Consider the following 24,412-nt stretch of genomic DNA (forward strand, 5'->3'; position numbering starts at 1 on the left):
GAAATTCTGCACACCTGGAGTAACTCATTTCCATGCTTCTGCTTTTTCTCTCAAATCAAGGAAGCCAATTGGTTACAGGAATGACTGACGCGAAAGCACAGAAATACAACTAAGGGACATCGGATGACTTAGTGGAGCCCCTGCAATCTATGCCAACCTTAAGACTTGCAAGTCACATGACCTGATACGTCATCCACTTGCACCTGTGTCTGGCACTTGCTACCAATTCTAGCCTAAAGACATACTTTCCATTTAAACTTTAGTAACTATCTCAACCTGAGCCAGATTCAAGAGTAAGGTAAAGGACAAGCACTGCCCTAAGACCATCCCATGGCATACTTGTGCCACCAATGAGATGTTAGCTACTCTTAGGAATGTTAATAGAGAGGCAGACATTCAAGTTAGAGGGTAAGCAGCCAGTTGAGATGCTCACATTTCACATTGGAGTACTCAGGCTCAATTTCCAACTCCAGTTCCTAACTCCAGCTTCTGTTCAAGCAGAGTCTGGGAAAAAGCATGGTTCAAATAAATGGGCTCCTGCCACTCACGTCAGAGAACACGGATGAGATTTGGGATTTCTGGCTCTAGACTGGACCAGTCAGGTACTGTAGGGATTTGGGGAGTAAAACAGCACATGGGAGTGCGCTCTCTTTCTCTCTCCCTCCCTCACTGCAGCCCTTTCAAATGCATTGTTTAAAGTTAAAAATAAAACAGGCTTGAAGAGTACAAAATGCTTATTTGTAATTTCACATTATTTTTATTCTGTTTTTAATTAGATTAGTAAACTCAGTACTCCCAGATACTTAATTAAACAGTAAAAATAGAACTTAATAAGAAATCACATGGAAAAACTGTTAGGAGAAGGGGATACACCTGTCATTTTAGATTCTTCAAAGAGGGTATTATTTCTTTCGGTTTCCTGTGAGTCCTCTGCCTTCAAAGGATGATTAAACTGTAGAGTGAGGTCACAAAGCAGTAACTGGGAGCGTTCTGTACAAAACAAGACAGAATATATCACATATCATACACAGCTACTACTGCTATTCCTAATTGAACTTTATTAAAAATGATGACAATTTCTAATAGTATTGCTGCATTGTCTTTTAGCTTCCAGTGTTGGTACTGAGAATTTTCACATGACTTTAATTCTTAATCCTGATTTTTCCCCTAAGATGCTTTACAGATCTTTTTTTGTTTTCCTAGTGTTCTGAAATTTCACAACACCGTTCCTTGGTATGGGTCTATTTTCTTTTAGTTGGGCTCGGTCGTTTTCAGTTTTGAGACTGATCTTGTAAACAATCTTCCATTCCCCACCTTCCTAAATTTCCCGTCTCCATCACTTTGTTCTATACTCAGGAAATTTTTCCTTTTTTATCTTTAAACCTTCCTGTAGTGGAGTTTTTCATTTCTACTGTCACTCTTTGATTTTTTTCAAGAGCTCCTTTCTCATCACTACAGGTTTATATTCCTTATTTATGTTTACACATCTTCACTTACTTTCTTGTGAATATTAGTGGTGTTTTCTTGACATTTTCATTTTTCCTATATGTTGGTTTCACCTCTTAATTAGATATACTCCTTAAATATCTGCTGTGTTATGATTGCTCACATTTAAGATCATAGACTTCAGAAAACTGAAAACTCCATATCCACGCATTCTATAATATGGGGTGATCTCATGGGTCATTTTGCTATGGAAACCTCCACTATGAGGATCTCTAAGTCTCTTCTCTTGGGCTGGTCGTATTCCTGAAAGAAAAATCTTGGAAGACATATATCTGGCTGCCACTGTTCTGAAAGGAAAATCTTTGAAAGTAGGAATATGACCTTCTTGTGCTTTGACAGTCACAGGAAAAAAAAAAACTTTTTAAAAAAACATTTGCTTTTATTGGAAAGTCAGATTTACAGAGAGGAGACAGAAAGATCTTCCATCCACTGGTTCACTTTCCAAGTTGTCTCAACGGCCAGAGTGGAGCTGATCCAAAGCCAGGAAGCAGGAATTTCTTCCAGGTCTTCCACACAGGTGCAGTAGTCCAAGGCTTTGGGCTGTCCTCCACTTTTTTCCAGGGCCACAAGCAGGGAGCTGAAATGGAAAAGCTCCAGGATCCACACCTCTACAAGATCCCAGTGCTTAGAAGGTGACGGATTAGCCACTGAGCCAAGTATCTAAACTTCTAATACCCCTGGTTTTTAGTATTCGCCCTTGGGATAGGGTAGAGGCTCTACCCTAAGCCAGATAAGCTTGATTCAGATTTGAAACGTCTGTGACAAAGAGGGAACAGAAGACAGTTGCCCAGTTATGGAGAGACCTCAGGGATTTCTTCCACTGTTAACTAACCCTACTAATAGCCTTCACATTCAGGTGATTCCAGTGTGCACTGAATCTTTGGGGCTATTTATGGATTTACTCAACCAGTTTAGAGTTCAGATTTTTAGACTTTAGGCTTCAGACTTGTGTTTCTGCTTTCTGTTCTCTCTTACTGAAATCTTTTTACCTCATGGATTTTTGCCTCTAAAACCTCAGATCTACCAATGACTAGACATGCTTGACCTTGAGTATGTTTCACATCTGTAAATGATAACAGTTCATATCCCACAGAGTTGTTGTGATTAGTAACTCCATTTATGTAGGGCTCTTAGAAGAGTGTCTGGATTATAGTAAAGGCTGTCTTAGCTATTAACATTATTTGAGGGAGAAAGTAAGAGTAAACAGAATGCACATTTAATTCTTCTATGTTTACCATATGCTTGCCCTCTTAACCTAGTTACATGTCCCTCATACTCTAACTGCCTGGATTAACCATACAGCTTTTCAGGAACGTGCTTATCAGATTTATTATTTCTAATTTACTTTTAAATGAATACTCTCCAAACCAGATTAAATAATCAAGTTTGGCAAGAATCTGACCCTCCTTCGTTCTTAGTGAATTCTTGCAGCCAGAGCCATTTATTCATTTAGTAAACATTTTCCAAGTATATACTCTGTCAAAACATGGTGCTAAGTGGTATAAAATTCCTCAAGGAGTTTGTAGTTGAACAGGGACATGAAAATAAGCAAACATGCAATCACAACACAATGTGATTGATGATGTAACAGGGCAAGAGAGCTGTGTCAGCTCAAACAGTTCACCAACATGCTATCCCAAGTAACTAAGTAGCAGTTAGTTTGGTGTTGGTAGGGGTAGGTGCAGCAATGGAATTCCAAAAAGGTGGTATATGTGTTCAGGCACAGACATAAAGGACAACATTGGGGATATACAAATAATCCAGTGGGGCTGATCCACATAGCATGCAGGGAGAAAAGAACGAGAGACTGGAGAGGCACGCAGGGGCCTATTTTCAGGAGGCCATACAGTTCATCCCAGGAGGTTTAGACTTTATTCTGAGGACAATCAATCAATGAATGATTACAACTCTATGTTTTACAAAAAGAGCCCTCCTTACAGAGTTAGGCTTGGTTTACAGAAATGATGAATTAAGCAAGGTTAATCAGATCTCTTTGAATCCTCAGAACCTTGGTTAACAGGAGCTGTGAATTTACAAGAGAAATAAAGAGCATAAAGCACTTCACAAACTTGAGCATAATAACTTAGCTCTTTTTTTCTCACACACTCTCTCGAGACAGCAGGTTCATGGCTCAAAGTCTGAGAAATGCTGCCCTAGGAAAACATACGGAAAAAGCAAAACAAGCACTCACTATTTGGCACCTAACTAACATTCCTCTTTTCTTCTTGGTTGCATAATTGTATTTCATCTGAGGTGCTCCTCTCCTCCACCTCAGCAGTAAGTTCTGACTGGTCCGAACTGGTCTTGGGATTTCCATTCTCCTTGGCCAGGGTTGCTACAGGCATGTGCATGCGATGCAAATCTGACCAATAAAAGGAAAAGGAAAATGTACTGGAGAGATCTGGGGAAACATCTCTAGACGAGACAGACTCTATAAATGACTACCTCTAGAGATAATGACTTTGAGGAAGGACACAGAGCAGAGAGATACAAACAGCCTAGTCCTATGTTTCCCAATCTCTGAAGTTAGAATTGCCTGGCTTTGAATCTTCTGGTTATCCTTTCTTTTATGAATCATATTATTTGTTTCTTGCAGTGTAAGGCCTCATAATTGACTCAGAGGCAGTCTTCAAATATCCAAGAATTGTTCTAAGCACAACCATCTAGTTCCTGACTTTCATGGCAATAAATAAGACTCAGAGGAGAGAAGAGGGGGATCCTTTTTAGTAGATAAAGACTGTCTAAAATGGAATAAGCCAGCTAGTGAGATCCTTTGAAATTTTCAATCACAGAAATGTAATGTGCCTTGGATAAGACAGAACATGAGAGGTTAAATGACTACTTATCATGGCACATAACGTTCAATCCTACTCTATGAATCTACTGAAAAAGAGAATCCATAACTCACAGAACCAAACTTAGAATTTGTAATTTAGAAGGAACATTAGGATTTAGTAAGGATTCATGAGTCATGGCTTTGGACTCTAACTGCATCGTAAGTTTGTTAGTGTCAGGGAAGAGAATTCAGATCTGCTTCAAATATCATTATGGTTTAGATCATATTTAGTGCACTGCAAATATTTCCTAAATGAGAAATCTTGATAAACGGGCAAAATTCAGTCACACCAAAGAAGTACAAATCGAGTCTACTACTTTATAACAATGACATTGTAAATATTTTTATAGTGATACCTCACTTACCTTTCATCCTCTTCAACTCCAAAGAAATTGTATTAATATTTTTAATTATGGCTTCCACCTTCAGCTTATGGTCAGCAACATTGTTATGAAACATCTGATTTTAAGGAACAAATATGTAAACCAAATATTCATTTGTACTTTTAAAAAACAAATTAATATTCCTAAAAATATCTTTTTTCAAAAATTAATTATGAAGTGTCTTTCCAAAGGGTTATAACACAAGAAAGCATATACAGTGTAAAACGTTTTCCAACACTACAACTGAAATTCCTAGGGTTTGATTTCTTCTTTAGTAACACCATATCCACAAGATAGGCCCATAGAGCGAAAATACAGGTGTCCCCTTTTCAGGAAGACTCAGTGTTTAAAACAGTCTTATAATGGAATAGCCATGGTATAACTTCACTAATTTTATGTAAGTTAGTGTGCTATTCTTCAATGACAGGGCCCACACATGATTTATTTAAGTATCTGGTAAAATTATACATGGTATCTCATTATCATTCATTGCCTAGGATGGGGGAACAGACATCTTAGCATTAAGAGCTAAGAGAAACACACTTCAGTTTTGGTTCACTAAAATGTATAAAATCAACACATTACTGAGTTATGTGGAAGATACAGTACACACTTTTTTTTAAATCAATTGTGTCAGAAATATAGAAACGGTTCACTAGAAGCTAATTTTGTACCTCTTTCTCAAAATGACTTGGATAAACCATAATTAGCACACGCAGTTCCAGCAATGTAATAGCTGTGTGATTGTGGCTCTGACTGTTGATCAAAACAATGGGAGACAAACTAACCTTTCAGCCAAGCTTGCCTTTGCTTTTTCCCGAGCCAAGGAAACGGATCCTACTTCTCTTACTGCCTTTTAGAGCCACTGTAAAAGAAATTCATTTTCCAGGCATCAATATTTAAAAGACACTTAACACCCATTTGGAAGCCCTCTTATATAACAAAAAGTGACTGGATTTTCTTCAGATTTTCTCAAGCCTAAGAAAAAAAGATAAAACACATAAGAAGTAATAAGATTTAAAAATTAATTCTTGTAAAATAAAATTTCTTTAAACCAAGCATGAAATAAAAACTAAATGGGCAGAGAGTTGGCCAGGAAAGTCGGCGCTGCACCCAGGGCAGTCTGCTTATCCAGAGCTCACACTGCCCAACTTCTGGGGTCAGAGGACACAGTTGGGTCTGGATCCCAACCAACTGCTGACAAGCCAGGGGTGAGTCCCACCTTCCCCAGGGTGCTGGGCCAGGTCATCACTCAGAGAGAAATCACAAACTGTGGATCTGCAGTTGTGTGGGAGGGGAACAGCCAGAGCAGGCTGGTGGGGAGGGGTGGGAGACAGCACTCGGGACTCAGAGATGTCCTTTTGGCTGCAGGAACTGACATATCCAGGCGCAAACCCCCGGCCAGAGCCCACTGAGTCAGGCAGCCAATGGCCCCACTGCTTTCACTCAAGCCCAAGCACACCAGCCTGCCCAAGAGCCTGCACGGGGAAGAAGAGCAACCTAAAACGACCCTCATGCCTTCCCCAACAGCATTACAACTATTGCAGAAGCACTGAATGAACCTGGCCTGACACGGTCTGTTGACAACCATAGTCCCTGTCTGGTTTACCTACTCAATTGCTCCTTTTTAGCTGAAGGGGAAGAGTCCCACGGCCTTCGGGATGGCAGGTGAAAAACCCCAAAGCCAGCCCACCCGCCAGTCCTCTGCAGGGCTGAAGAGAAGCCGAAAGCAGCCTGGACTTATCCGCAGCTCTCACCCTCGCGAGCCCGAAGAGAACTATAAAGTATATTCCCAGCGCCGCTAGCCCGAGGACCTGCCCAGGCCGCCTCAGCCCAGCGCCATGGACCCTCAACCCGGGGTCACCCCAGACCCTCAGAGACCACCCAGGCCAACCCGCCCAACTTCTCCTCAGCCATCCTCGACATTTTATCTCCTCATCCTCCCAAATCCGATCAGGATACTTAAAAACCTACAGCGCCTGTCGACAACGGACCCACCCAAGCAACCGTCACAGAAGTTACCACCCGACCGTGAGGCTGGCGACCGTTAAAAGCAAGCACCGGCTTCCTATTGGCTGGCGCTTCTGCCTGGGACTTTCTGATTGGCCAGTTTCTCTGCCCAGAGCATCCTGGGAGTTGTAAGCCCCTAGGAAGGGACTGGCCAAGAACATTCTAGATGGGAGGCTGTGCTTGTCACCGTTGGTGACTCGAAGCGTTCTGCCCGTCTGCTTGGCTCCCAGAAATGGGTGGCTTATAGCCGTTAACCCGAATTCCCACGGTAGACAGTTAATGTTTGAGCTGAGAGACTGCCTGGGTTTGACTCCCACCACGTTGTTTAGCTGCTTAGAAGGCAGGCAAGCAACTAAGTGTTGAAACTCCAAATGTCATCGGCATCACAGGGAATGATAACTGACTCTGAGCGATATTTTGAGGGTTAATGAAGCAGTGCATCAGAAGTGCTTGGCAGGTGATAACAGTCGCATAAATGTTAGATACTTTTCTTTCTTACAAATCGTTACAAATTTATACAGATGAGTCCAGGAGCACAGAAGAGCTGAGAGATACACAGAGGTTTCTCCGCGATTGGAGAAGCTGGGATTCAAGCCAACTACACTCGGCTCCAAGAGGAATTTCTGCCACACCAATCTTTAGGGTTCCCTCCAGAGATTTTCTGAATGCCAGCCGGGAAATTGTCTGCGTTTCTGTGACGCCTTCACGCCTCCAACAGTTTTACGCTCTCCTGTAACACACACACTAGCCTTTTGAACGAATTAAAGCCTTCCTGACACTCCATAAAGACGAAGTCTGTTGGTTATTTTATTATCTAATTACCTTTGGGTTAACACAGATGCAGAATTAGATGAGGTTGGACAAACAGGAATGGAGTTTAGCCCTAACAATAGCTATGTCATTTGGAAAAGAATGTCTTTCTCTGAGCTTCTATGTCCTTAGGAGTGACACTGAGTGTCATAACTCCTAAACTTCACAAATTGCTGGGCCAATAATATGAACTGCTTGCCATAATCATATCCTGCCGATATTGTTATCTTGTATTTTGAATTTACTTCATTGTAAATGTTAAATTTACTTAAAAGTTTTTGTATAAATACAAGTGGAACACGACATAAATAAAAATGTTTTTCTAGAACCGTACCTCCTGGCCCAATAACTCTGCAGCCCCATCTATACCTTGCTAAAAAAAAAAAAAAAAAGAAAAGAAAAAAGAAGTCTCCTTAACCCTTAACCAGCAGTAGAGTGCTCACAGTCTAACCAACCCAATACATGCTTCTTGCTAATCTGAAGGATTAAGGACGTTGGAAAGGGTATAACTGTGTCAGTAACACTGAATGCCTGTGTACTCGTAACACGTATCACTAGAGGAATATGCCCCTGCTTCACTGATCCCAAAATTAGATTGTTCAATGTTGCTTCCCGTCTGGAACATTCTCAATGTTCTATGTATACACCCTTCCAAATTCTTGCAGGCAGTCTTCAGGAGTTAACCCACCCAATGGAGGAGTTTCACACCAAGTTTTCCGCCAGTACTTTCCTCACTTCACGTTTCACCCCTGAGCGCATGTTGATTTCTTATTTCTGTTGCTTACACTGAACAATTTTCATCTAATTCTGAGTGAATCAAGATTCAGAAACCAACAGGTTTGCTCCCCATGTGTACAATAGATGGGGTTGCACAGACAGAAACCAAGAGCTTGGAACTCAATCCATGACTTCCACATCAGTGGTAGGGGCTTAAATACTTGGGCCATCCCCTCTGCCTCCCAGGGTATGCATTAGCAGGAAACTGAAATGTCAGAGCGCCAGAGCTGGGACTCGAACCTAGGCCCTCTGACATAGGCCTCCCTCACAATGTTTTATTTGTTGTGTCAAATGTTCACTCCAAAACTAAGAGTTTTAATCTGACAACTCTCTGAAGTTGCTTTCATCCCAGTAAATGAAGTCTTATTTATTTGAAAAGTAAAACTTTCAAAATTTATTTGAAAATGAATTTCCATTCATTGGTTTATTCCTTATATATCCTTAAATATCCTTTTATATTCTTAAAGCCTGGGGCTAAACCAGACCAAAGGCAAAAGCTAAGAGTTCTAAGTCTCCTACATGGGTGGCAGGGACCCAAATTCTTGGGCCATCTCCTGCTACTTTTCCAGTTGCATGAGCAGACAGCTGGATCAGAACTGAAACAGCAGGAGACTTAAACTGGCACTCTGATATGGGATTCCAACATCACAAATGGCAGCTTATCTCTCTACCTCACAATGCCAGCCTAGAGAAAGGAGGTTTAAGTTCAGAGCGTCTGGCTCCTGCTCAGAGGCTTGGGACCATGACAAGCGGAACTTCAATCCCCATCCTGTCTGTGTGACTCTGGGTCCTTCTGCTGTCTCCTGCCTATCCTGCTGTCTCCTACACCTGAATACCACCTGCTATGGGCTGAATTGCATCCTCTTTACATTCATACATTGAAATCCCAACCTGTGATATTTCAGAAGGCAGCTATTTATGGAGATAATATCTTAGAAGAGGTGATTATGTTAAAATGGAGTGTTAGACTGGGTCCTAAACCAATCTGAATACCATCTTTGTAAAAAAAAAAAAAAGAGAGAGAGAGAGAGACTCCAGACATGCCGACGGACAGCAGGAATGTATGTACAGACTAGCTACCATGGGAGAACACAGTGAGGAAGTGGCCATGTGTGGGCTAAGGAGAGATTCCAGCCTTCAAACGTGTGATAAGATGCTTCTGTTGTCTAACACCCCCCCACATCCGTGGTATTTGTTATGGCAATCCTGGCAGAATAATATTCTGTGTGCCAAAATCCTTCACAAGTGTATCATGGCTACTGAATCGTTGGGGTTTCACCGATCATACAACTTAACCACTCATCAGACCATCTGGACATGGTGGGGATGGAATAGGTGAAGGGTTGAACTCAAAAACTGGTCACAAAGCTTTGGGATCTTTCAGGATGAGAAATTTGGGGGTTACTTCTCTGTGTTAATGCTATTCCTCTGTAGTTGATAGCTGGGTTGGCAAAGACATGGCTCACATTTGTTAAGTCAATCATTATTCACAAAGAAAAATCAACTTTGTGTTTCTTTTAAACAAGTATTACAGGAGGAAAGAAGATTTAAAACACCAAAATATATAGCTTATAATAATGCATTTCCCTCCATAAAATTGCCTTGAAGCAATGGTGACTCCTGATTGCAATGTGTTTTATTTTTCCTATAGGTCTGTCTGTATTTTTTTCCTAAAGCATCAAAACCTTCAAAGCATGGCCTGGTACTTAAGGTTTGAGACTTGTTTAGTTGAGGCACTTAAAAAAATCTATCTTCCTTAATAAGTTGGCAAATACAACACTTTGTTAGAACCCAAAGTGATTTGCAGTTGCTGATTCTAAAGTTAATCAAATAAAGGAGATTAAAAAGCTGGTAAATTCCCCATAAGGAGAAAGCTGTTGTCGAACAAAAAGGTACTTAAGCATATTATGGAGCTGAGTGTGAGTGCCTCAGTTAGTTTTACTATGAATTCTTGAAAGAAAGTCTTTGCTTCCAGGAAAGCAAATTGAGTAAATTATCTCACTTTTTTCACTGGATTTTAAGGCTCCTATTTTCATCCTTTGCTCAAAAATATTGGTCTCTGTTTCTAGAAAGCACTTGCTTGGTGGAGTATAAACTCTCTCCTAAAAACAGCATTAGGCACCTGCTACGTACACAGGTGTTGGAGGCAGCAAAGAGTATATGCTTGGTTCATTACCTGAGGGCCATGACCAGCATCCACAGGTCAAGGATTCATTCCTATGTCTCCAACCAATGCTTTCCCTTGGGCCAACCACACAAACAAAGCAAAACGCAAGCCCTAGACTCCTGCCAGGGTGACCTGGAGTGAAAACTGGATTTCCTGCTTTTTAGCTGAGGTTACCTTAGCCAGAAGAGTCATGGTTGAATCACTTACGAAACAAGCTGTTCCTGACAACCCACAGGGCTCCAAGATTAACCAAAGCGTTTTCCCTTCTAATTAAGAAATTCAGGTTCTGTATCAACGTTTCCCTCTGAAACAGGAAACCAGTGGAATAGGATTGCCAGATTCAACACAGGACACCCAGCTGAACCCAAGTTTCATGAAAGCAACAGCTCACGACTGTTGCTTAAGTATGTCATACAACATACACTTAAACACTCCAAATTTATTCACTGTTGATTTGAGATTCAAGTTTAACTTGGAAGCCTGTCATTTTTTTGTTTGCTAAATCCGGCAATTCTACCCAAAATCCTTCAACCATAAACAGCAAACACTATGGAACCTTTTAAATTCAGCAGCTTTGAAAGCCAAGAGAAGGTAGAAATTAGAGACACATACCATGCCAGCCCTTGCTACTCGTCTTTTTCAGCATCCCAGTAATGCAAGCAAGAGGCTAAATCGCTGGGAAAGCAGGTGGACCGAAACTGGCAACCCTCAACGTGGCTCAGTGTCTTGACAACCACTTGCTGTGCCTTGATGTCAGAATGCAGTGCACTTGGCTTTTTAGGAGATACCTGCAATGGTGTTCATTTCCAGAGATCTGCCAATCAGAGCATACCTGTCTCTGCCCCAGATAACATATGCTCCCAATTCTATCGTATCAGCCAGCCTTCCCGCAGCAATATTCCCTTTGCTTATTAAAGGCATAGATCCTGAGCAGATGCTGTCTCCTCTGGGCGTTGCTCCCCATTCTCACACAAGTAAGAATGAGTGTCTTTGTGAAGCTATAGAAGGTTCATGAAGCCAATTACAATGGAATAGAAGTGGGTGTTCACCCTGTGTTATAAATTAAAAATATAAATGTGCAGAAACACAGGTTTGGAAGAATATATTTAGAATGTTGATGCTATTAGCTTTTAAGGGTGATTTTATGTCTGTGGGTACATTTGTTTATCCTTATTGTAATTTAAACCCCAATCCCTTCCTTTATATTTTAAAACTTTCCAGGTCACTTCTCAACTTAGTATAACATCAACCAACTCTAAAGCTGTGTCTCAAATATCACAGTACACAACTCCACTGACAGCTGGCAAAAATGCAGATTCTACAGTCCACTGCATAGACTCAAATTTAGCAAATCTAAGGTAAGGGTCCCTGAATCCCCCTTCAGGGTGATCTGTGGACCAGGTTGGGCACCACACTGACTCACAGGGTCACTGGGCATCCTCTATAGGTCATGTTTATTTACTTTTATTTATTTTTATTTTATTTTATTTTTCACAAGGTAGAGAAACACACAGAGCTCCCATCTGCTGGGAGCTTCACTTTCCAAGTTTGCAATGCCTCCTGGTTGGGGCTAAGCCAGGAGACAGAAACTCAATGTAGGTCTCTCACGTGAGTGGTGGGAAGTCAACTACTTGAGCCATGGTCACTGCCTCAAGGTCTGCATTTACAAGAAGCTAGAGCCAGGAGGTGGAGCTGTAAAGCCAACCCAGGCACTTTGTTGTGGGACACAGGCATCTGATTCAAGACAACACAGATGATCCCAGTCTCTATGCCAGCCCATTCTTTCTGTTCATACTTTAAAAAAGAAAAAAATTTAAATCAGGTATACAGAGAGGAGAAAAGACAAAGGGGAAAATCTTCCATCCACTGACTCAATCCCCCAAGCCGATCCAGAGCCAGCAGCTTCTTCCGGGTCTCCCACACAGGCTCAGGGTCCCAAGGCTTTGGGCCGTTCTGCACTGCTTTCCCTGGTCACAGGCAGGGAGCTAGATGGCAAGCAGGTCTGCTGGGATTAGAACCAGTGCCCATACGAGATGCCAGCATGTGCAAGGGTGAAGACTTAACCATTAGGCTATCATTCTGGGTCCTCTTTCCCTTCTTCTATGATTGATTGTGTCTTTACGTTTTCGTCCTTCGGTTTTGTTTCAGGCTTCTTTTGCTGCAATACACTTCCTTCAAGGGACCGATGGTCTTGTTCACAGTCATCTACCCCACACCCAGCACGTGTAAGTTCTCACTCTGCGTTTGCTCCAGGAGCGCGATGAAAGTAGCTCCTGCCACAGGAAGACATGCAGACATACCAGGGTGTACCAGGGTGTGCCTTCCCTCCTGGGATCCCACAGGACTCTCAGCAGAACCTCAGTTTCCAAGCTCTCTACCAGAAGGACCCTCCATAGCAGCCAGGAAGAAAGTGGAGAAGTTGCCGCAATGTAATCACAGCATTCTGGTTGGGGGCATTGCCCCGCTGTGCCGTTTGCTTTCGGACTCTTGGCTGTGCCCCCAAGCCTCCAACAGGCCCAGCAAAGGCAGGCTCACAGCTGTTGCCAAACCCCACAGCAACCTCATGTGGGAAGGATGGCAGAAATCAGGGGAGCCTCTGAAACAACTACCTCAGCTGTGGCTCATCATTTGAATAAAAATCAAATGACTTAGGATCTGTCCAGAATGAAGGATGTTTTAATACTTTGTGTGTAAAAACACTGTTATTTGGCTTCTTTTTTATTAAACAGATTTTATTATTTTTCAGAATCTTGTCAGCATAATCGTTTTATGGGTGGATGAAATATTTAGCCCTGCCGCTGCAGGAGTTCTTTCACAGCAATTACCTTGTGGCACTTGGGTTGTAATTGGGTTTTCGCCTAGGATTTTTCCCTGGGTCTGGGTAATAAATGAAATATGACCAGAATTTAAATTTGTCAATTATGAGCACGCATCATGCGTAAACATACAGCAGAGAGTCAGGAGTCCCAAGCCACAGGCTGCTGCAGCTGGGGGGCAGACACTCAGAAAATTAAAATGCAAATAAAACTACTGACTGGCAAGCGCCGAAGCAGCCCCCAAAGCAAGCAGATTCCCCAAGCACTCAGGCAGGCTTCCCTCCCACAATGCGAGCTCTTGATCACAAATTCTTCAGCATGCAAGTGAGGACTGGAAGAACAAACGATAAACTTGGTGGTGGGGGGCGGAAATAATCTGTCCCCTGGGGCCTCTGATCTCTGGCCAAGTGAACTCCTATTTCCTGTGTCAGATTAAAAGGGTCTCACACAGGGGCAGGCAGGTGCCCTCCGCATTTTGCAGCCTGCTGGTGGATTTGCCAGTGAGCTGCGGCAGGATGGGCCGATGTGGGGATGGGATACGTGGTGGCTCCGCAGCCACTGGCTTGTTTCCGCTGACCTGACGCTCATAACTGCTCCTGTGGGGCCCTCTGCCGACCAGCTCCTGTAAATGTGGAATCCTAGCGGTCTGCAAGGCCAAATTGTGGGTTGCATTAAAATCTCCACCAACCAAAAGTAAGTGTTTTGAACCTTCCTCTAAGACATTCTGGGCAAGGGAAAAGGAATTCTGGTTCCTCTAAGCTTACTGAGTGCCATGCCTTTATTGATGCCATGCTGGTCTTTGCTGCTGAGTGCCCCTCTTACGTGACAGCCTGTGCTAGGATAGGGGCAGAATGTGGTGGGGAGACACTGGGGCTCCACACATCTCCCAGCTGCATGGCAAAAGACTTTTTAATTAGGCACTTTCAGGAAGAGAATGTCATTAGAGGGATTAGTCAGGATGTGACCTGGCTGAGACAGTTTCTGGGAGGGCTTTCCTAAGGAAGGGATTTTGAGATGAGAGCAGGCTAGAGGTCTCCAGGACTGGAAACAGCATGCTGAAGGTGTCCTGTACCAGAAGGCAGCCTTGCAGAACAGACTGTTGGCAAGATTACAGCAGGGAGAGAAGAACCCCAGGGCTAGACAAGAAAGCAAAGGAGGCAGGGGACAAGCAATCCTTCAGCCTGACAGGGTCTCTTCTGACGTGTCAGAAGCCACTTAATTGGATCCACGGTGCTCAAGCACACCGCTTGCAATGCCAGCATCCCATGTGAGCATGGGTTCAAGTCCTGGGTGCTCCGCTTGCTGTTAATGGTCCAAGAAAGCAACGGAGGATGGCCTAACTCTTTGGAGCCCTGCCACCCATGTGGAAGACCCGGATGAATCTCTTGGTTCCTAGTTTCAGCATGGGTTAGCCCTGGAAGTTACAGTTGTCAAGAGAGTGATCCAGCAGATGAAAGATTCTTTCCCACCAACCTACCCTATATCTCTGTCGAATAAAATAATAAATCTTTTTTTAAAGTCCAGTTTTAATTGTATGCAGTGATCTGCGCAGAGAATAACTGTGTGTGTGTGTATGTGTGTGTAATATTGGTAGAAGAGGTGGGCAGGAGGTTATTGCTTGGGAGGTAGAGTCCACATGGACTTAGGGGCGGGGCTGCCTGGGGATGGAAGCATGGAATGTTATGCTAGAGGCTTGTAGAACTCCATGAAGTCCATGTTATACCTGAGGAACTTGAAGTTTAGAAAGACTGAAGAATTCAGCAGGAAAGTGACTGGGTCTTCAGCCTTTCAAGCCGTCAAATTACTTCCAAGGTTACAGAGGACATAAACAAAGTTTATCTGTTCTATCTCCTCTGAATGTACCCAACTGTTGAAATGAGCCAAAAGTGTTTGCTGTACTCCTTTTCCAGTCTGCCTCTCCCATGAACTGAGCTCATCGGAGCCTGCACATGGGTCTTGCTTCTTTCTTTCTTGTCAGAATTGTACAGTTATCTCCCTCAATCCAAGTTAAGGTAGGTTACAGAACCCTGAACAAGCTGCCTGAAAACACAAATCCTACATATAGGATCTTATTTCTGATACATATTTATCTATAAGTAAGTTTAATTTCCAAATTAGGCTCAGTAAGATTAACGATTAATAAAAAATGGAAAAAGACATTATCCTTCACTATGAGTTATTTAAAATGTGTGCATTGTTTATTTCTAGAGTTTTCTACTTAATAAATTTGGTTTGCAGTTGACCACAAGTAACTGAAACCGAACATGCCTGGTTCACAGTGAGTTAGGAACCACCATCTGTCTCCTACAGAAGGGAGCCCGCTGGAACACAAAAATCACTTTAAACAACATTTGCACCAGGCTATCGCTTAGAATTGCCTGAAATTCTCAACATTGACTTTCAGGAAGGAGCTAGAAGTTTCTAGAGCCTACTGTGGGTAAAAGAACACAGATCCTGGGATTATTTGGCCCTGGATTTAATCCCAGCCTCTTAGTGGTTAAACTGCCATCTGCAAGTTCCTTATCTTGACCAGGTCTTCAGTGGACTTGGGGAAAACTGAGAGCAAATTGAGTACTTACTTATGGGGGCTGTAGTGAGGACTGCTGACAATGGGGACCGTGTATCAAGAGCTTGGCACACTGGCTTATAGGTTTCCCATTTGTGCAGCTAACTAGTAAAGTGGGGCTGGGAATTTCTCTCCACTCTTCCTCAAAACGTCTCCTACTTGTTGCCTCCTCTCCCCAGGGCTTGCTGTAGAAGATGAGGTTGGCTATCTGGAGTTGCATTCCCTGTGGCAGCTTTCAATAGAGTCCAAACTTAGTTTTGTGGCCAAGAATCTAGAAATCTTAAGGGCCTGGTTTCCGTGGTTACTGTTACATATTCCGTCCTGTTCATCTTTTACACATTTGCCCCAATACTTTTGCGTTGTTTCTAAGAATTTGTCCTATTAAGACATTTATTTAAAAAAATTTGTTAAAGGACTGCAAAGTAAAAAATAGAACATACTATGAATTTGTAAAAAAAAAAAGTCCCTTTTATGATTGTTGTTATTATTCTTTGTCATTTTTTTTATTTTGGAGATTTATTTTAATCAGCAACTGATTATTTGGGTATATTTGGAATGCTTTGCTTTTTTTTCTCTGTATGTATTTGGCCATTTCACATTTCTTTTTTTTTTTTTCTTTTTCTTTTTATTGTATTGTTGTTGACAATCTTTACATAGTTAATTACAGTTAAAGGGTGGATAACAGCCAGTAGGTAGAGCAGAAGTAGAATTAATAAAATGGATCTGTTTTCTGCTTAACCCATGGCTCTGACAAAATTAAAAATAAAGCCGGGCAATTGTGCCCAAGCCAGTCAAGTGTCCCAAAGCCTGGGTTCTCAGATACTCAGGCCCAGGGACAACACTCTGCTCAGCCGGAACTGCAGCTAGAGTCAGATGTCCACCCAGAGGGAACAAAGCAACAACCCCCTGCCTGAAAATCACTCCTTCCAATCCAAACCCCTTGACGCCAGAACCTCAGCTTCTGAACACAGACCCTCCATGTGGGTTCCAGGGGCAGTTAGTTGTACAGTCTGCTTCTCCTGGAAGGCTGGGTGAGTGTCTGGCATGACTGTGGCAGCTACTCACAGAACTGGATTCACTCGAAGTCTGATCCCAAGACTGTGGTTTTACGTGATTTATGAGTGGAGCGTATCACACTGGCTTAAAGTTGTACTGTAAAAGTTTTCTTTCAAATGGATGCTTAATACATACAGAAAGGGCTAGGTGAATGCATGCTGAATGTTTTACTTAGGTGGTTTTATTTTTCATTCCTGAGATTTCTCTGCTCTTTCAGTTTCCACTTAAAAAAACAAATGCATTGCTCACTACAAAGAGAATTTTAGATAACTGTTTCTAAGGATCTTTAGGAAAGACTACATTCACTGTATAAACACATGGGACGATCCGCTTAGCACATTGGCTACTCTGAAACTTTTTTTTTTTATCTATGTGATCCCTGGGTCAACCCACACCTCCCACATAACTGACCTATTTTGTTGTTGTCTGATGCAGTGTCTGCCTTTTACCAGGAAACACAGCCTGGAATGCCTTAGGAAAAGGTCAATTTATTAAAGTATTTTTCCCTAACCAAAAAACCAAAACCATCATGGAAAGCTCAGAGAAATACCCAAAAAGGAAGAAACAAATAAATAACTTGTGGGCTCACCACCTAGAAAACACAGCTGTGAACATTTCCATGGTATGCCTTCCAGCCTTCCAGTCTCTTTTCTGCCCTATCATGCAGTTTTGGGAAAATGGATTTTTTTTCCTTCAAATGCTTTTAAGAGGAGAAAAAAGTCTTTATGTCATCTCTTTCAGAAAGAAGCCAACCAATGCCTATTATGCAAACTCTTAGAAACAGACTGAAGAGAATTGTGACTCAGTCATTTGTTGCTAGAGCAACGCTTAGCCCTAGAGTGCAATCAACAACCATCAGACTCCAGCCTACAAGCCCAGGCCACCATTATCTCCCTTGGAAAAGGCTTTGTCAAAGTCATCCATTGAACTTAGCAGCTCCTTTTCTGTGCATCTTACCAGGTTACATCACATACATACAAAAAAAAAAAAAAAAACAGTAAGGCAATAAATGGAGAGAATTGAGGGCTGGGGCCAGCCCACCTTTAGTGGGTGGTCTTCAGGGCACTGGAGTAAAGATGTATTATTCTTCACCTGTGCTGCTGTCTGTCTGCTGGGTATGTGGCCTGCCATCTTTGAGGCCTGTCACCCATAGCATCACAAAGCATGGTGAATGGCATAATCCCACTGTAGTGAAAAGTCTGGCAACATCCTGTATTAACCCCAGGTTTTTTTTTTTTTTTTTTTTTTTTTTTTGCTGAGCTAAAAGAATAGAGGGAAAAAAAATCTCAGAGAACATTCTGGAAACCTCTTGTTGACATTATGTGTAAGTATTGACTATTGTAGCTGAAGGAAGCTAATTCATACAAAATTCAAACAAAAACACCTTTTGATTGCATTTTCCAGACTTCTTGAATTACCTTTATATGATGAGCATAATAACAAAACTTGTTTAAAAACATTTTTGTATATATGTCCATCCCCTCAAAATGTGAAATGTCTGGAATACTAACTGACATAAATGTTTAACCTGTGTGAAATGTGTGAAGCATTAGTTAATGAAATGGGATTGTGTATAGTTTAGACTAAGGAGCAATATTCAGAGATATGTCAGGACTTGTCTGGGAACTAGGACTGGCTTCTGAGGTGGGTAAGGCAAGATCATGTACACCCCAACCCCCTCAGGAGGGGAGATACGAGAGAAGCTGGAGACGCAAGTCCAGTGGATATAAAAAGAGCTCAGTTGAGCAGGCAAACAGATGTCAATCAGACTGTGTCTCAGGTGCTCTGAGACTGAGCTCTGCTCCAAAGCCATCCTTGCCTGGGAGATGACCGCCTCTCTTCTCATACTCCTTCCAGGGACCATGAACTAAGCAAGCACCATGGCCTCAGGATGAGTCCCCTGTCCTGAGACCCAGAGGACCTTCAGGTAGGGGGATAAGAGACTTAGTATCGAATGTGAATGCGTGCATGTGTGTGAATTTAAAAAAGAGTTAGGTGACAAAGTAGAATTTGAATTGGTGTACTGTGTATGTAAGAATAAGAATAAAGCATTGAAAAACAGATCATGCAAGTCTCTTAATCATGCTGGAGGGTAATAGAACCACTCCTAACACCTTATTAGCATTATTTCATGTGATCCTGGTGAAACACCTGGTGGGGAAAAAACAGAGCAAGTAGAAGCTTCCTCCAGAGAGGAAGTGACTTGAGTCCTAATTCTCTAGTTGGTCTTGAACTCACGCTATCTTAAAGCTGCTCTCTTGATCTTTATGTTACATTGCTTTGAAGGACACAAAGAGTCACTTACAGAGTCCCTACTCTGTACACACAATGACAGTGATTTTACACATAAGAAGTGCTTCCATGGAGCTTGGTAGACATCATGAGCCCACTTGCACGTGGGGGAGCTGAGTCTCAGATATAGGATGTGCCCAAGGTTAGCCTACCCGTTGGATCACAGAGGATTTGAATACATGGCTGCCTGACATTATGTGCTTAACATCTGCACAGCATTGCCCGCTACCACAAAATCACTCAGCCTATTGCTTTCTTTGTACAAATGAGGAAACGGAGGCCTGGGAATGTTCAGTGACTTCTTTAAGGTCATCTCTCAAGGGGTAGAGACTGCCTCCCTCTCAGCCGGGCAAGGCAGATGGAGTTCAATAGCTCTAAGCTGACCTGGTATCCAAGTAGTCCTTTCACATTCAGGCCACATCCCAGGAGTGTCTGCAAAAGCAATTGCATTGAAGAGTGTCTAATGTAGGGCAACTGAGGAGTCTGGCACCGATTCCGCTATGAGTCCTGCCACCAGCCTCCCTAACCGGGAAGATCAGCACCAGTGCAGTGTCAGGGAGGCAGGTGCCATGGAAGAACAGCACTTGGTCTTACTTGTCCTTCTGCTCGCTTGTCCTTGTCTGCTGCTGCTTCTTTGCTGGCTCACCCTGGTTAGCTGGGTCTCCTCCCAAGATCTGGCACCTGTCAAGCTGGCTGTTCCAATGCACTGTTGCCGCAGGTTCTGCTAACTGCTCTCCCCTTCGCCCCATCAGGAAGAGGGGGTAGAAATTCTGCTCCACGGGCGTTACATCCCCATAATTTTCCGCTGGAACCAGCCTTGCCCACACCATGGTAAATTGCCTCTGTGACAACCCAGACAGTAGGAGATGGTGACAATAGGACATGACCATGACCTGACCTTTGCCATAACCTTTGGTTCTTGGAAGGTCCTGAAAGGGGAGTGAAAGGACCTATTGAAAAGGAATATTTCATTTTGGAATGAGGTCTTGTTTTGGCTTCTGTACGTGGGAAAAACCTGTTTGCCTCTTCTGCTGTTCCTACTAGGTGGGGTGCAGCTATTACTGATTGGAAAGTTTAGGGTGCATGATGTTTAAACTGATTGGAAATCTATGTTCTGTACCACTGTAGTTGATTGAATGATTCCTATCACATACCACTGTTTCCTTAGTTGATTGGATGATCCTTACTTGAAAACCCCTGAACACGGCTGGTCAGGGCTGCTCCCCTCTTCCACATGTAGTAGCATGGACATTCAGCAAACTGGTGAATAAAGATTCCTGAGCCTTTAAGAGCCTGCCTCCGATTCATTTCTGAGATAGATTTGGTCCACTCACAACACCACTTGGGAAAATCACGTGAGCTGGGTGCACTCACTACTTCCTGCCAAGAAACTAACTGCCCTGTTTTCTGACTCACCATCCATTCACCTCCTTCCCAGGTTCTTACCACAACCCAAATCAATTCCATGCATCATGGGTGTGTTGTCGTCTTTCTGCCCTTCAGAACATGTGCTCTGGGCAGATTTGGACCTCATTAATTTATGATCAGACATTTTCCTTGAAGTTGGAATGACCGTATTCACAGCCCAGCTCGACTGTTGGCAGCCTGGCCTGCAAAATGAGTGGTTGTAACTGGATGAAATGTTGGTCGCTGCTTCAACTCAACAGCCCTTCTAAGACCCCCACTTTAGGTGGAGGGTCAAAGTTGTATTTCAGATCTTTACTCCTAGGTGACCAGTTGCTGCTCCCCTTTCTAGATTTGTCCTGGGTCTCACATTTGCTCTTGGGACTGCAATGATCATCTTGCCAAGGCCACATTCATTTCAGCCAATAATCTACCTCCAGAGGTATGTGAGCTGCATACTGCTGTGCAGCCATGGTCTGTGCTGCAGAGGGAAGCTCATGCAGCCTCTAGTGCATGATCCTGGGGCCCAGTGGAAAATGCACTTGCTAGATAAAATAAATGTAAATGCGCCCATGGGTCCATTCAGATAATTTATCAAAGGCCACTTGGGAGGGGCTCAGACATTTCAGGCACATCAGTGGTCAGCACCACCCACATCAGAAATTCTAGAGACAGCCTGGGGTGCCTTCCAAGGGTGGCATTGCCTCCGCCTTACATGCAAAAGCATGGAGAGGCAGGCGTCATGGAGCTTGAGGGCTCAGAGTTCCATCAAATAGCTCTGGGACCTGGCACCACTCCCTTAACATTGCTGGACCTCGAGGGCTTTTTTGCACATAGGAAAAGGAGGACTACCCAAACCTACTTCCTGGGGTTAAACTGAATGAGATACTGAGAACTCTGGAGAACTCGCACGATGACATCAGCTTCTCCATCTGTGTATTGCTGGTCACACAGCCCGTTTCCTGGTCCCTCTCCTTTTTAATCTACATGCATTTGTTTGTAACTCGAAGGCAGCCATTTGAACTATTTTTCATTTACACCAACTGCAAAGTTAAAGGGCTCCCTGCCTGTGGTTCTCCCAGCCCCTGCTGTCCAGCCAAGGGCGATGCTTTAGCAATGTGACCTATTTTCTCTCTGGGATCCACAGGTGCAGCCCTGTGGTGGGACTGGAGTAGGCAGCGCCTCAACCAGGGAGAGAAAGGTGAGATACCTGGCCATTGGCTCAACTGCATGGATTTGGGTGCTTTATATCATGGTTCTGGGTCTCGGCTTCCTGAGTTGTGAATACAGCAGGGAAAACATTTGTGTATCGGGTCTTCTGTTGGACGTAGGAATCTGTATTGTTATCCTTGAGATGATCCTGATAGACTCAAGATGATGAAATGTGTGTTTCTAAAACACCACAGTCAGGCCCAATGGTGACTTTTGACACTGGATCAGGCCTGTGGTAAAAGTCCCTCAGCTACCACATGCTTCTGCCTGATCCGCTGTTGATGTCAGCTTACATGCCAGTTTAATCATGACCTGGTCATGATTAGACATGAAAGACAGCTTTCTCTCTGTTTCTCCTCTGTATAAACCTGCCTTTCCAATAAAAATAAATAAATGTTTGATTATTGAATTGTCAAAAAAAATAATTGTACCAAGTGACTGTTTTCCATTTCTTAATACATACTGTGGTGATAAGAAGCTTTTGTTGAGCTATTTGAATAGGATAATGCCTATAAGTGGTCACTACAATGTTAGGTTCTTAAGTGTTTGATCACTAGTAATTGCCATTGATATTGGCAATGTATAAAAGGATATTCTCAAATCCTCAGCACCAAGTTCATTTAAAGTGAAGAAAAAATGATCACTGTAGTTCAGGTGAACTTCTTTCCAGAGGCACAGTGAGCAGATGTAAGTAAAATCTGCTTTCCCTTCAGGGTCGGCTCTGGTAGGAAGTCAAGCCAGTAAGGCTATAGTCAGAAGCGCCAGCAGGTGGCACTGTTGACTTAATAAAGTCATCTGCTCACAGCCACACTTGCGAACCCACACCATTCCAAAGTTAGAGGAACGCTGTTTCTTATAGCATTGTTCACCTTAAAGCAATTAATTTTGTGATGTGACTTTCACCTCAATTGAAATATAATAATCTGTATGTCAGCTCCCTAGTTAAAGCATGAACAATAGCTTTCTTAATGTCAAATATCAGTCAAGAATCAAACTCTCTTGCCTCGAAAAAGTTGCATCAATTTGGCTCTGGATAAGATACACAGTCTCCTTGGTTGACATAATGTTTTTTGTCTCTGGATTAGCTTCTTGTCAAAATAAAAAAAAATCCCTGGGGAAGTTAACTTTAGCAGGAGAAAATGAGCATCAGGCACTGTGTGGCAGAGCTGGTCATGTCGTCACTTGCTGTCATGGGCAGTGGGATTCCAGCTAGGCTTATCCCAGGTTCTTCTCTTCCCATGTGAAAGAATTTAAAGTGGAGGCACAAAGGTATGTAGAAAAGTAGGATTTATTTAGAACAAAAACAACAGGGCACACTAAGAATATGTCAGGCCGATGAGACAGAGCAAAAGCAAGACAGAAAGAATGAACAAACAGCTAAAACACCAAAGGAGCCCAACAAAACCCCCAAAGGGCTAAATAAAAACCCTTAATAGGGTTAGGCCGTCACCATCCAGACACATAGGAGGTGACGTGTGGGGTGGAATTTAATTGAATATTCAAGAATCGGTGGAGTTTGGGAGTAGGAATTGAGTGCTGCTCATTTCCATTCTTATTTTGGGAAATATTACATCTCCATATGTATCAGCTACATGATGGGAGTAGGCGTATCCCCACCCCCACCCCCAAGTAATTTTACTGTAATGACATAATGATTTAAATATTGTGTGTCAGGGGCATTATCCTGTAGTCACTATTTAGATATGCCAGCTAGCATTGGGTCTAAGTTCATAGCACTATGGGACTGGAAGTTTCCCGTGCAGGGATGGGACTGGATGGAGGGATGCTTGATGTGGTATGGATGGAAGACCTGATGGTGCCACAGATGAGAGGCATCAGTGGTGCACAGAAAAGGAGTTTAGATGTGGCACAGAAGCAGGATTGTTCCACGAGCTGGGTTTTAGGGGCTGTAGGGGTTGGACACAGCTGTCCCGAGGAGTATTGTCCGAGGCTGACAAACTGTGGATCCACCTGCGGCTTCCAATCTGCTAACCATACTACTGCACAGGTCAGTGAGAGCTGCCAAACTCCAGCTCCTTCCCCTGTATACCTGCTTCCCCCTATCACTGGGATACCTGCAGTCTATACCAGAAAGCCTCCCTTACCTCCGCTTCTGATCCAGCTTCCTGCTAACGTGCTTGGCAGGCAGCAAATGATGGCTTAAGCACTTGGGTCTCTGTCACTCCTATGTTTATACAGGAACAGCAGGACAAATGGTTAATCCATCCTTGTTCATTATTTTCAAAACTAGAGTTATGAAAGAGGAGAGGGGATTAAACGTTTATCCTGCACTTGCAAAGGTGACCATTTTTAGTATTATCTATAAAACTCTTGGATTTGAAGGCTGTTGATGCTTCCTGCTCCCTTGTACTTGTCTTTAGTAATTCTCAATTTATCCTGTTTTTGATCAGCGGGAGAGTCTTGGAGTTGCTTCCCGGGTCCTTTGTCCCTGAAGGTCATGAGTGACTCCTTCTCAGTCAGCTGTGACGGGGGAGTATGTTCCCTGCACTAGGTGCAGAATAAGCCATTTCTCCCAAGGAGATCTGGCCCTTTTTGGAGGTTAATGGCCTTTAGAAG

At 43.0% G+C, this 24,412-nt stretch overlaps 2 protein-coding genes across 2 annotated transcripts in view; both read right to left on the reverse strand.

The window, feature by feature from the left end:
* Positions 1-734: 734 nt before the first annotated feature.
* Positions 735-4,801, reverse strand: C19H5orf58 (chromosome 19 C5orf58 homolog). Its single transcript, XM_058677876.1, has 3 exons — positions 4,708-4,801; positions 3,713-3,868; positions 735-990 (listed from the first exon to the last, which is right to left on the reverse strand). The coding sequence occupies exons 1-3, from the start codon at positions 4,799-4,801 to the stop codon at positions 839-841; spliced, it is 402 nt and encodes a 133-aa protein (XP_058533859.1). The 3' UTR covers positions 735-838.
* The window catches only part of DOCK2 (dedicator of cytokinesis 2), a 526,535-nt gene continuing 502,857 nt past the window's right edge, over positions 735-24,412 (reverse strand). Inside the window, exons 49-52 of the transcript XR_009247240.1 lie at positions 5,514-5,590; positions 4,708-4,801; positions 3,698-3,868; positions 735-990 (exon numbers count right to left, since the gene is read on the reverse strand). The gene's annotated coding sequence lies outside the window, so the exon portion shown is untranslated. The remainder of the gene's footprint in view (positions 991-3,697; positions 3,869-4,707; positions 4,802-5,513; positions 5,591-24,412) is intronic.

The sequence above is a fragment of the Ochotona princeps genome, chromosome 19 (assembly GCF_030435755.1).
Source record: "Ochotona princeps isolate mOchPri1 chromosome 19, mOchPri1.hap1, whole genome shotgun sequence".
In the NCBI taxonomy this organism is placed as follows: Eukaryota; Metazoa; Chordata; class Mammalia; order Lagomorpha; family Ochotonidae; genus Ochotona; species Ochotona princeps.

Coding starts and splice junctions, on each gene's coding strand:
- C19H5orf58 (XM_058677876.1), bottom strand. CDS start 4,801: ATGTTTCATAACAATGTTGCTGACCATAAGCTGAAGGTGGAAGCCATA. Junction 3,869..4,707: donor GGAGTTGAAGAGGATGAAAG/GTAAGTGAGGTA, acceptor TTTATTGGTCAG/ATTTGCATCGCATGCACATG. Junction 991..3,712: donor AGAAGAAAAGAGGAATGTTA/GTTAGGTGCCAA, acceptor TGTTTTGTACAG/AACGCTCCCAGTTACTGCTT.